General features: G+C 47.2%; 2 protein-coding genes across 2 annotated transcripts in view; one reads left to right on the forward strand and one right to left on the reverse strand.

Moving 5' to 3' along the window:
* The window catches only part of nthl1 (nth-like DNA glycosylase 1), a 324,946-nt gene that overhangs the window by 15,405 nt on the left and 296,934 nt on the right, over nt 1-12,607 (reverse strand). The gene's annotated exons all lie outside the window — the stretch shown is intronic.
* Nucleotides 6,682-12,607, forward strand: part of LOC144510443 (uncharacterized) — a 69,343-nt gene continuing 63,417 nt past the window's right edge. Inside the window, exons 1-2 of the mRNA XM_078239888.1 lie at nt 6,682-6,901; nt 12,312-12,474. Coding sequence (XP_078096014.1) covers nt 6,701-6,901; nt 12,312-12,474 — 364 coding nt within the window. The 5' untranslated portion in view covers nt 6,682-6,700. The remainder of the gene's footprint in view (nt 6,902-12,311; nt 12,475-12,607) is intronic.

The following is a 12,607-nucleotide window of genomic DNA, read 5'->3' on the forward strand; positions in this document are numbered from 1 at the left end:
TGAGTGAGGGCATATTTCTGGAGTAGATCTTTAGATTCATGCATGTTCTTCCCAAATTTGATGAGAAAGTTGCAGAGGAATTTACTAATTTATTTGAAAAGATAGCTAAACAAATGAAATGGCCCCATGGGATTTGGACATTGCTTGTACAGAGAAAACTAATAGGTCGGGTGAGTGAAGTGTGTGTGTCTTTGTCAGAAGAAACAACTATGGAGTATGATACAGGGAAGAAAATTACACTCAGTGCTGATGAGTTAGTAGCAGAGGCTTATAGACAAAACAGTCTGGATAGACTTATATTGAATTCAGAAGGGGAAACAGAGTAATTTTGAAAGGTAAATAAAAGCGTTAAAGATAGAAGGAATCCATAGAACTCCAATGGTGCAGAAAGAGGCCATTTGGACAATCAAATCTGCACCAACTCTCAGAAAAACCATAAGTGGAGGAACAGCAGGTTAAAACTGCCAGGCTGATTGTTGATCTTGCTAATGACTATGAATTAGTTCATAGATCAAAGCCTTTATTTAACATTCTTTTGGGTTTGAGATGGATGGAAAATGGGAAAGTCAGAAAAAAGGAAGTCAGGTAAGAGAAGGAATAGTTGAAAGTTCTAGTGTTGCAAGTTTCATTTGCTGCATCGGATTCTTGACGATAGGCCCTCAACATGACCTTGTGAGCCACAGTTCTAATGCTCCCTGCAATTCTGGATATTACACAGTTGAGTTCAACTGCCTTACTCCTTTCCATAACTTCCTTGAATAATGTCAATGTAAAATTTGATCCTTGATCTAATTGTATTGCTGTGGGCGGCCTGTATCTAGTAAAAAAATTAAGTCGTTTCTCCACAATCCTTTAAGCTCTGATATTGTGTAATGGAAAGGCATCTAGTAGACACATCCAATATGGTTGATAAATGTTGATTCCCACTTTTTGTTTTACAGAAGGGTCCTATACAATCAATTATGACCCTTGCAAAAGGTTCCTCAAATGCCGGAATGGGTATTAAGAGAGTTGGTTTTATCTTTATTTGATGTTTTCCTATTACCTGACATGTGTGACACGACTGGCAAAACTCAACTGCATCTTTACACAGTCCATGCCAATAAAAACACTTTTGTATTTTTGCTTGAATTTCACTTACATAAGCTTCCAAACGGGTGTGAACTCGTGGTAAAGTCGGATGTGAGGCCTTTATCATGATCTGCACCCGCATCCGCGCAGATCGCCAATTTACCGAGACCCGCGAATGGCGGGGTTTCTTTCAGCGCCCAAATCGGGCGCCACGACGATTTAAATGCATTTGAATGCATTTAAATTGAATTAATGAACTGCCCGCCCAACTCTATCAGCATTTCCCCCTTTACCGCCGCGTTTACCAATCCGGAACCACGCTTTAAGGGACCTGCTGAATAAAAGTCTGAATCAGGCGCTTCCTCAGTGAGGGTTGGCGAGGAGGTAGGTGCATGGCGTCCGAAAGCTCTCCGCTACTCACGGGTGTCCTGTTGTTGCGGCCATTTCGCTGTCTCGGGTCGGCGGCAGCTCTGCGAGTGTGTGGGGGGGAGGGGGGGGCTGTTGCTGTGCACGATCTCCGATGTTTGTCTGGGAGCACGGACCCGGGTCTCAGCACTGACCTCGGATCCTCCAGTGCCACTGGGTCCCAGCACCGCAGCTCACTTCAGGCTGAAGGATGTGCACAAAGACCTTGCAGATAGCACTACTGCAGCCTCTCAATGTTACCAGGGGCTGTGACTGCGTGGAGCATGTGGCTGGGGGGATTGGGGGGCATGGTGGAGTTGTGACTGTGTGGAGCATGTGGCTGGGGGGATCGGGGGGCATGGGGGGGACTGTGATTTTCGGTGTGCTAGGGGCAAGCAGCGTTGCATGACTTCAACATGTGTTCATCTCCACCTCCCCCCAATCCACCCCCGCCCCCTGCCCCCCCCCCCCCCCCCCCCCCCGGCTTTCAGAGTGACAAGATGGCTTTTACAATGCAACCAATCAATCTTGCCGTTCTTCTGGTTGCTGCTGGAGCTGAGGAGGAGGACATGGAGGAAGAACTGCGGGCCCAGGAGGCCCGGGCCGTACCATTTGCAGGACCGGAGGGAGACGACCATCAGAGGCAGGAGGTGGCCGCCATTCACCCAGGGCAGGGGCTTCGGCGAAGGAGGGAGCAGAGACCCCGGCTGTTCCGTGCATGAGTGTCTGTGTGTTTCTAATTATTTGTAAATGTGGTTGAGTTGCAGAGAATCACAGAAGACCCAGAACTTCCGAGAGTGGCAATCACAGTCAGATTGCCGCTCTGCCCCTTTTTACCCACCTGGATTGGAAGCTGTGTATTTACAAAGAACAAAGAACAGTACAGCACAGGAACAGGCCCTTTGGCCCTCCAAGCCTGCGCCGATCACGTTTACCTCTCTAAACCAACCGCTCATATCCCTCTATTCCCCATTTGTTCATATGCCGATCGAGATAAGTCATAGAGTCATGAAGGTTTACAGCATGGAAACAGGCCCTTTGGCCCAACTTGTCCATGCCACTCTTTTCTTTTTAAACCCCTAAGCTAGTCCCAATTGCCCGCATTTGGCCCATATCCCTCTATACCCCTCTTACCCATGTAACTGTCTAAACGCTTTTTATAGACAAAATTGTACCCGCTGTGGTGATATAAACAGGGCCTAGTTTTAAGGCTGATAAAATTGGATATCCTAAATTAAAGAATTGGGCATATTGAAATCAAACACAGTCAAACCTCGGGCAGGCCAATTATACAAATACACAAACATGTCTGTGCCTGACCCATCAACCACCCATCAAAGGTCGTTGCACTCTCCTGATACTTAGCAGGAGATCATTGCACCCCATTGAAATGCACCGGCCTATTGTTAGAAGCCCAGATCGGACCAGACTTTCCGTCACCGAAAGTTCCTGCAGTTACATGTAAGCAACAGCATGGAGATGGACACCTGGGGGGCAGACCCTGGTGTCCTGTCAAGCAGACGTCAACAAACCCACTGGGTATTGGAACCCCCTCCTGGGACCTCATTGGCCGGAAGCCAGAGAAGTTTCTGGAAAGGCAAGCAGGCAGGGGGATAAAGGGATACATTTTCAGACACACAGCAGCGAAGACTCGATGAGGGAGACGACCTTGACCATTCGGAAGACTGACCAGAGAAGGAAGGAAGAAGCTGCCATCGAGACTCGCCTTCGTGACGACGGACCAGAGGGACTCAGAGAATCGGGCCTACAGTTTAACCAAACCATCTTTGCGTGTAGTATACTTGAATCTGGGGTATCCTCTTGTTTTATGTGGGTAATTTAAGGGTTAATAGTGTTGTTATTAATAAACTTATTGAACCTTTACTTGGGTTTGTCCTTTGTCCATCTTGCAAATAAGGGCACCGGGGTAAAACCTTAGAGTAAGCAAACTGGTCGAAAGTATCTGAGAATCAACAGGCACTACAACAGACTAACTCTTCCTCCTATTTGAGACATCATGTCCTGAAGGGGACGTTGGCAACAATGGACTTCCATAGAAACTAAGCAGGGATAGGCTAATTGCTCTTCGAGCCTGCACCACCCTTTAGTAAGATTGTAGGCCCTATTTTACCATTTTTATCCTAAATGCTGGGCAGACTTGAAACTGGGAGTGTTCTCGGGCGCCCTCATACGCACTCTGTCTGCAAAAATATCAGCGATTCCGAATCTTGCTGCACAAGCCTGTGGACGGGGCTTAACGCGCCCAAAATCCTGCAGCTCCGATCGGCGCCTCCAACTGCGCATGCGCAGAAAAAAAATGATAAGATGTGGCTCCCCTGCCACTTCCCTCCTGGGCCGGATAATGCCTCCCCCTGTCCCCACCCCCTCAACATTACTGACCCCCTTATTCCCCCCCACTCCCCCAAAACCCAGACCAATCGCTGGCCCCTCCCCCTCCCTTCCCCCCACTGATCACAGGCAGAGAGCCGTCGGACGCCCGGCGCCTACCTCCTCACTAACTGGAGCGCCCGAATCAGACTTTTGTGGAGAATGTCCGTTTCGTGCCAATTCTGGATGGGCGAACGCGGTGGTAAAGGAAGATGTGCTGGTAAAGTTGGGCGTGTAGCCCCGTAAATCAATTTAAATGCATGCAAAAGGCTTTCTGAATAGGGCCTGGGTGGAGGCATATAACATTTTAAAAGGGATTGATAAAGTAAATGCAGACCAAATGTTACTTCTTATGGGGCAATCTAAACAAGAGGTCACAGGTATAGGTTGAGAGGCGGTACATTTAAAACTGAGATGAGGAGGAACTACTTCTCGCAGAGGGTGGAGAATTTATGGAACTCGTCGCCCCATAGCGCGGTGGAGTCTGAATCGTTGAATGGTTTCAAGAGGGAGATAGATATATTTCTAATTGAAAAGTGGATAAGCGGATATGGGGAACAGGTGGGGAGGTGGATTTGAAACCAGGGAGAGATCAGCCATGATCCGATTGAATGGCGGAGCAGGCTCAAAGGGCTGAATTTGCCGACTTCTGTTCCTAATTCCTATCTTCCTATGTATGCTCCCACCATCTCGGACAAAACAGCCCATTTGATTGACGCCCCATCCACCGCCTTAAATGTTCACTCCCTCCAACTGCAATGCACAGAGGCAGCAGGTGTGTACCATCTACAAGATGTGCAGCAGCAATTTGTTAAGTTGACTTTGACAGTGCCACTCAAACCAGTGGCCTCTACTGCAAGAAGAGGAAAGGTTTCAGAAGCATGGGAATTCCATAGGATTGGCGAACAGACCGCGGTAGAAGCCTGTGTGTCACTTTGTTTAATGTGGGGGTCCTTGGGGCGGTCCCATTGCCCACAAGGTGTTGGCAGATTGGTAATCAGATTCCGGTGATGTGTGGCACCACATTGACCAGGAGCACTTTGCCGCTGCGGTCTGCTTCCAGCTTGGCAGATGGCGGGACGTACCAATCTTCCTTCACCTGTTCTGTTGTTACGGAATTTTTGGACTCTGCACTTTAGTCTGGCACCTCCCCTCGAACTTGTCACCATGGGTGACAACCATAGAAAACATGATCGAATGGCGGAGCAGACTCAATGGGCTGAATGGCCTAATTCTGCTTCTATACCTTATGATGTTATGGATCTAACGAGACCATTGATCAAGGTTCGTCGGAGTGCAGAATCCTCCCCATAACGTCAGTGCGGTGATCCATGGGGAGATTCATTGTTTCTGTACCAAAAGTTTCAAGTTTTTTTTTAAAGACCATAAGACGTAGGAGCAGAATTAGGCCACTCGGCCCATCAAGTCTGCTCCGCCATTCAATCATGGCTGATATTTATCTCATCCCCATTCTCCTGTCTTTTCCCATAACCCCAGATCCCCTTATTCATCAAGCACCTATCTATCTCTGTCTTAAAGACACTCAATGACCTGGCCTCCACAGCCTTCTGCGGCAAAGAGTTCCACAGATTCACCACTCTCTGGCTAGAGAAAGTCCTCCTCATCTCTATTTTAAAGGATTGTCCCTTTAGCCTGAGGTTGTGCCCTCTGGTTCTAGTTTTTCCTACTAGTGAAAACGTCTTCTCCACGTCCACTCTATCCATGCCTCGCAGTATCCTGTAAGTTTCAGTAAGATCCCCCCTCAGTTTATTTATTTAAAGTTTATTTATTAGTCACAAGTAGGCTTACATTAATAGTGCAATTAAGTTATTATGAAAAATTCCCTAGTCATCACACTCCAGCACCTGTTCGGGTACACTGAGGGAGAATTTAGCACAGCCTATGCACCTAACCAGCGCGTCTTTCGGACTGTGGGAGGAAACCGGAGCACCCGGAGGAAAGCCACACAGACATGGGAGGAATGTGCAAACTCCGCATAGACAGTGACCCAAACCGGGAATCGAATCCAGATCTCTGGCACTGTGAGGCAACAGGGCTAACCACTGTACTACCATGCCGCTCAACATGGTGGCTTAGCTCTTTAGTTTAAAGTCCTACAGGATGAAAAGGACGGCACGGTGGCACAGTGGTTAGCATTGCTGCCTCACAGCTCCAGGGACCCGGGTTCAATTCTGGTCTCGGGTCACTGTCTGTGTGGAGTCTGCACGTTCTCCCCGTGTCTGTGTAGGTTTCCTCCAGGTGCTCCGGTTTCCTCCCACACTCCAAATTTAGTTTCATTGGCAATGTTAAATTGCCCCTTAGTGTCAGGGGGTATTAGCAACATAATTCATGGGATTATGGGGATAGGGCCTGGATAGAATTGTTTTGTCAGTGCAGGCTCGATGGACCCAATAGCCTCCTTCTGCACTGTGGGGATTCTGTGATTCGAAAAGTAATTGCACAGTCCCAGTTGTAGTGGTAGATAGTGTCAGTGCAGACTTGATGTGCTGAGTCTGAGGAGAGAAACTAATGGGTATTTATTTCATCACTGCTTGGGGGAGGGTCTGTGTTGCATTCGGGGCTGTTGCATGGTCGGGATCAGGAGGAGGGATTATCTCCCCTCTTTCCTGTTGATGCAAAGAAACTTCACTCCTCCTACCAGTTACCATCTGACAAGATTTCAACAAGGGAAAGTGCAGTTAACTAGAGAGCGACAACTTAAAACCACTTCCACCTGCGTGTGTTAATGCATTTAGGAGCTCATTCAGGAAGGTGCTGAGATCTAACATAAACTGTGATAACTCCTGTTGGTCACATCGCCAGTTTAGATCCCAGTATGTCGATTCTAAGTGCATTCTCTTTGTATTCTCCCACTCTGGTGTTGTTTGCTGTTCTGACCATTATCCTTCTGGTGTATTTTAACACTGGGTCTAAATCTCATGGAACCCTCAACTTCCCCCCGAGACCCCCTGCTCTCCCAGTGATTGGCAACCTGCACTTGTTGGATCTGAAGAAGCCGAGTAAATCTTTGATGAAGGTAAGAGAGAGCCAGATTCTTACAGTAAATCGGAAAGCTGTTCTGCTCTTTGCCACCTCTGTTCAGTGCCTCGAGATGTTCATTTTTGTGCTGAAGGCGCTATGTGAATGCAGATTGTTGTTAAACACCGAAAATACGGATACAGATTGTTATTACACACTGAAAATGTGAATACAGATTGTTGTCACAAAAACAAACCAGAGTGCAGCTGATTTTTCCCCTAAGACAATGCCAGTAAATTAATATCACACTGAGCAAGCAAAGAGTGTATTGTTGTTCCCCTACATAGCCCACCATTCTCCACCACTCGGGCAGTTTTGGAAATTGGATAACTCCCGTGTTACGAAGTTTATTGATTAGTATCACAAGTAGGTTTACATTAACACTGCAACGAAGGAACAGCAGATTCCCAGTGCTGTTGGGCTACTGACTCAATTGAAGAGTCAGGGGGCCAAAACTTCCTGGGTACTGTCAAAGCTGCGCTGGGAATTTGTCCAGAGGGGCTACCCTCCTATAAATATACACTTTCACAGACTTACAGACTCCATTACTGAACACAAAAAGAATTTATTAACAAGAGTTGTTCAGCAGTCGCAGTTAGCTGCCTGAATGTTTATTTGCCTCAGAGGATTCCACCAACCCTCCCCCTCATGTGATTTTCTACTCTGAGTCCCCATTGGTCACACAAACAATGGGACCCTTGCTCTGCTGTGTTGCCGTTAAAGGGACCGTCACCACACTTCCCTTGAACATTTGCACTGGGCTGGGAACCATCCAACAAAGCGATTTAAATCACTAACTTGGGATGGTTCTGCCAGTTTTATTCAAAAAGTTCGAAGGGAAAAAAGTACTTCTAACTTCAGAGTAACTATTTTAAACACCCAGAACCAGCCCCCACATGGGACAACCCCCACATCCCTGACCCCCTCATCCCCCAGTTGACGTCCCACCCCCCCACCCACATGGGATTTACAAGCCACCTAACCCAGCCCTCCAGCCCCGCAAAGACCCGACCCGCTCCCCTGACCCGACCAGACTATCCCACTGACACAAGCAAAGCCCCAGCTTTGTCGTGGTTCCCCAGGACGACAATTTATTCACATCGATTAAAACAGAGAGTCTGAGCAGCGATCTTCCAAGCAGTAGACTTTATTTCCCAGCACAACAGAATAAAGTCGGGATGTCCGGAACAATCCAAAGAGCCCTTGGGCTTACAGTCTTTTATGTACATTTCAGCCTCATATCTCAAGATCCTTATCTCACTTTTACAGCCTGTCCTTGGTTGTTATCTTACTTCACAGCCCGACCTTTCTTTGGCCACCATTGTTTTAGTTGACCCTTTATCTGTTTTATTTGCAATTGGTCGCTCCCTGTTATATCTCTTTGTTTCTTAAACCATGGTGGTTATGACTCTTGCTTTTATCTGAGCTTTTCTGTTTGTACAATAATCGTGGTTTTGCTGACTTAGGCCGAATGTGTTAGAAAAAACATGCTCACTTTATTCTCTCTTTTTATTATGGACCAACATTAAGTTGAACCACTGAGCAGTATTCATTGTTCTCCCAAGTGACTATTGTTTGCTTTCGTTAATTAGTGACTGCTATACTACTTCTCTGGGTCCTCTGCTTTGATCATATCAACTATACTTGATTACATTAGGTCATCCATTCTAGGTTTGATTACGTTAGGTCACACGAGGTTACTTTAGGTTACATTAGGTCACATAGGTTACATACCCATCTCACTACTCACCTAAATCTGCTTTATCATTTCACTAAGACCTAAATCTACTTTATCATTTCACTAAGACCTATGAATCCGAATTCCATACCTAACTCATACAATATCCAGTACAATTTCCCTTACACCCCGCAAAGACCCGACCCGCTCCTCTGACCCGACCAGACTATCCCACTGACACAAGCAAAGCCCCAGCTCAGCCAACACCCCCTGGGCCCAAACAATGTCCCCTGACTGAATGATATCCACCAACCCAAGAAGCAACCCACCCACTGCTAATAAGAACACCCACTGACCCGACAGCTGAATGACAAACCCCCTGCCCCGTCCCAAACAACACCACCCCAGAACTGACTCGCCCACCCCCCCACTACCCAAATGGCAACCACCTCCACAACCTGGTGCCATACCCCACCCGCACCCCCCTCACCATGCCCAGACCCCTCAAACTGTCCCCCCCTCCCCCCACCAGTGTCCGGACCTCCCCGCCCCCACCACCCCTCACCACCAATATCCTGTAGCGGGATCCCCTTTTTAACTACACTCGTGGGCTTATCTCAGGTTTGGTTCTCCGCTACCCAAACCCCACCAGTGCCCGAGTGATTCTCTCTCTCGCCGATGGAACAACGGCCACCTTGCGCCTACTTCACTAGAGTAGCACTCCCAAGAGAGAGAAAAGGAAACTGCTGCCTATCCACTACCTGGCAGCCTTTCCTGAGTGGGCGGTTTCGAAGTGCCCAAAGTACCCTCAGTTCTAGACTCCGGAATTATGGTAAGGGATATTTAATATTGTGACTTGGTCAGAGATCGTTGGTGAGAAATTGAAAAGATCAAAACGGACTCCAATGGAAGTCAAAGATATATATATATTTGTTAAAACATCAAGATCAAGATCACCAAACACCAGGAAAACAACACACAATGCCTTATGCTCTATAAGACTATAGCTATGGAAGGAATACTAAAACGGGCACAACGGGAATGCTTACTTTACACAAGTTTACCAGTGTCTTAAACTATGAAAGGTGCATGCAAATCCCCCCCCCCCTTTTCCCAAAGCCTCATCCACTATGATGATCTCGGAAACTTCGCGAATTACCGGAGGATGCTCACAATCCTAGTTTAAATTGCTCAGTGGGCTTCGGGCTGCGTGCTGGAGACGAACGAGAGGCAGCCAAGAACAGGAGAAGAGAGAGGAGAGAGCGAGACCAGAGCTTGCTTGTCCCTTTTTAAAACCTGAACCAGTGATTCTCTCACACAAAACAGTTTTTGATCATTGGTAGTTTCGATTGACTGGAACAAAAGGGCCGGAACTGTCGGGACCGCCCTTAATTGATATTTTAATGTCTTTTAAATGTTCTCTGAGTCAGCCTGATTGGAATCCCATCAGTGAGATGAGTCATTGATGTTGTCTGTGGATGGAATGATCTCTGTTTTCATTGTCTTGCTGCTGGGCTATTTACCCCTCGTCTGCTGGCCATGGTTTCTCCTTTGTTTCCTGTTGATTAGATCATCCCTGTCTCGAACTTCTCATTATTCCCAGCCTCTTGCATATTCATGTGGCCTGACAGCCAGCCGGCCATTTTCCTTATCCCTGGGTTCTTTAATCATGGAGGATTTGCCCTAAAACTTACAACCCGAACCTCCACATCCCATTCACTTATCTTAGAAACTTACTGTCTCCCTTTCAATGGGTCCTTTAAACTCACCAGCCTCACGGAATGGCAGCTGGTGCCCTACGAAGGGGGTGTATCCACCTTCACTCTACTCCTTTTGCATCTTGCCGCTGGGTGGCCATGGACACACTTCGCTTCTCCAGTCCCACCCGGCCTGACTCAGGAAGGTCGGAGGAGACTGGCACTTTCCTTTCCAGACACACGTAAGTCACTGCTGATTGTCACTGAGAGGAAGTTATGGACCGCTGTATTTAATATGGACCATGCTCAACTGAAAGCTAATAAGAACATCCCCCCCTCATCAGCCTCCCTTAAAGAGGCACCAATGGTGAACTGTAACACAAGTTGAGAGGAAATTTCAATTACACTGGGCAGGATTTTACTGCCTCCCTCCTAAGGTCAACGTACCCTCCCATGGGCAGTGCCCCTCACCCGCTCCAATTCCCGGGGCAGGAGGGACAGTAAAATTCTGGCCAATGTCTTGGGTCTGAGTGAGGGATATACTTCTGCCCCCACGACTTGCCTGGGCTTGCAAAATCTCACTAACTGTCCTGGCTGGAGACAATACACATCTCTTTAACCTGTGCTTAACCCTCTCTCCACTCACATTGTCTGTACTTTTAAGACTTGATTACCTGTAAAGACTTGCATTCCAACTATTGTAAATTGAGTTCATGTCTGTATATGCCCTGTTTGTGAACACAACTCCTCACTCACCTGAACAAGGAGTGACACTCCAAAGGCTTGTGCTACCAAATAAACCTGTTGGACTTTAACCTGGTGTCGTGAGACTATTTACTGTGTCAATGCCAGTCCAGTGCCAGTCCAATGCAGTCTACATCTGTAGGGTTCGCCAGTTGCAGAAGCCTCAAAAGTTTCAAAGCGTACAAAGAGGCATCAGGTATCCCATTCTCCAGGGCCACTCTGGTACTGTACAACACCACCTCCTCCATCAGCCTTATTGGATGTCGGTGTGCTGCTGCCCACACTTGTTCTCAGCTGCTGCCTCCTGTTTTGTGCCACCTTGTACTGAAGGAGACAGGGCAGAACGTCGGTGCGCAAGTTGCATTGTGCCTAACCCTAGCCAAATGGTTGAAGCTCCGCGGAGAGGTGGGTTTGAGGCTGGCATCATTGGAAGGTGGGTGAGGTGGTGTTTTATGTGAAACACGCTAAAATTGCCCCATCATGTCAGGGGGACTAGCAAGGTAAATACATGGGGTTACGGGGGACAGGGCCTGGATGGGATTGTTGTCGGTGCAGGCTCGATGGGCTGAATGGCCTCCTTCTGAACTGTAGGGATTCTATTATTCTATGAATTCAAGATGGGTCCTTCTGATCTGGTACCAGAAATTAATCTCAAGAGTTTACAAACAGAAATACCACTTGGTCACAGAGAATGCTGCATGTCCATGTGTGACTTTAAAAGACAAACAGGTACGGCTCGGTGGCACAGTGGTTAGCACTGCTGCCTCACAGAGCCAGGGCCCTGGGTTCAATTCCCTCCTTGGGTCACTGTCTGTGTGGAGTCTGCACATTCTCCTCCTGTCTGTGTGGGTTTCCTCCGGATGCTCCAGTTTCCTCCCACAGTCCAAAGATGTGCTAAATTGTCCCTTAGTATCCCGGGATGCATAAATTAGAGGGATTAGCGGGATAAATATGTGGGGTTACGGGGATAAGGCCTGGGTGGGATTATTGTTGGTGCAGACCTGATGGGCCAAATGGCCTCCTTCTGCACTGTAGGGTTTCTATGGTAAAAAAGGTAAGAGGCACAGCACAACCAGACGCCCAGATAACCCATGAGAAACACCTCAAGCAATGCAGTATCTATTCTTATCCAATATTTGGACAGAAGTAAATATTAACTGTTCTGATGTATTTTGGATATCTGATAGTTTGACTGTATAAATGTATATAATTGAGAAATGCAGCACAAGACCTGCTGTGTAAAAAAAAAAGACTAAATTGGTCACTCAAATGTATTGCTTTTGTTTCAGCTTTCTGAGAAGTACGGTACAGTATTCAGCATCAAACTAGGATTCACGGATGTAGTGGTGCTGACCGGCTATGAGACAGTGAATGATGCACTTGTCAAACATGCAGAGGAGTTTGGCGAAAGAGCACGTGTCCCAATATTTGAGGCAGTTACAAATGGACATGGTAATTTTCACCTTTAACTTCATTATTGTAAAATCTGTACGTTGAAATCGGGCCTCGTTTTGTCCTGGTTCAGAGTTTGGCTACAGTTCATTTTTCTAAAGCATAATGTTTTAAAGAAGTTAGGAAGACACAA

The sequence above is a fragment of the Mustelus asterias genome, chromosome 23 (assembly GCF_964213995.1).
Source record: "Mustelus asterias chromosome 23, sMusAst1.hap1.1, whole genome shotgun sequence".
NCBI lineage: Eukaryota > Metazoa > Chordata > Chondrichthyes > Carcharhiniformes > Triakidae > Mustelus > Mustelus asterias.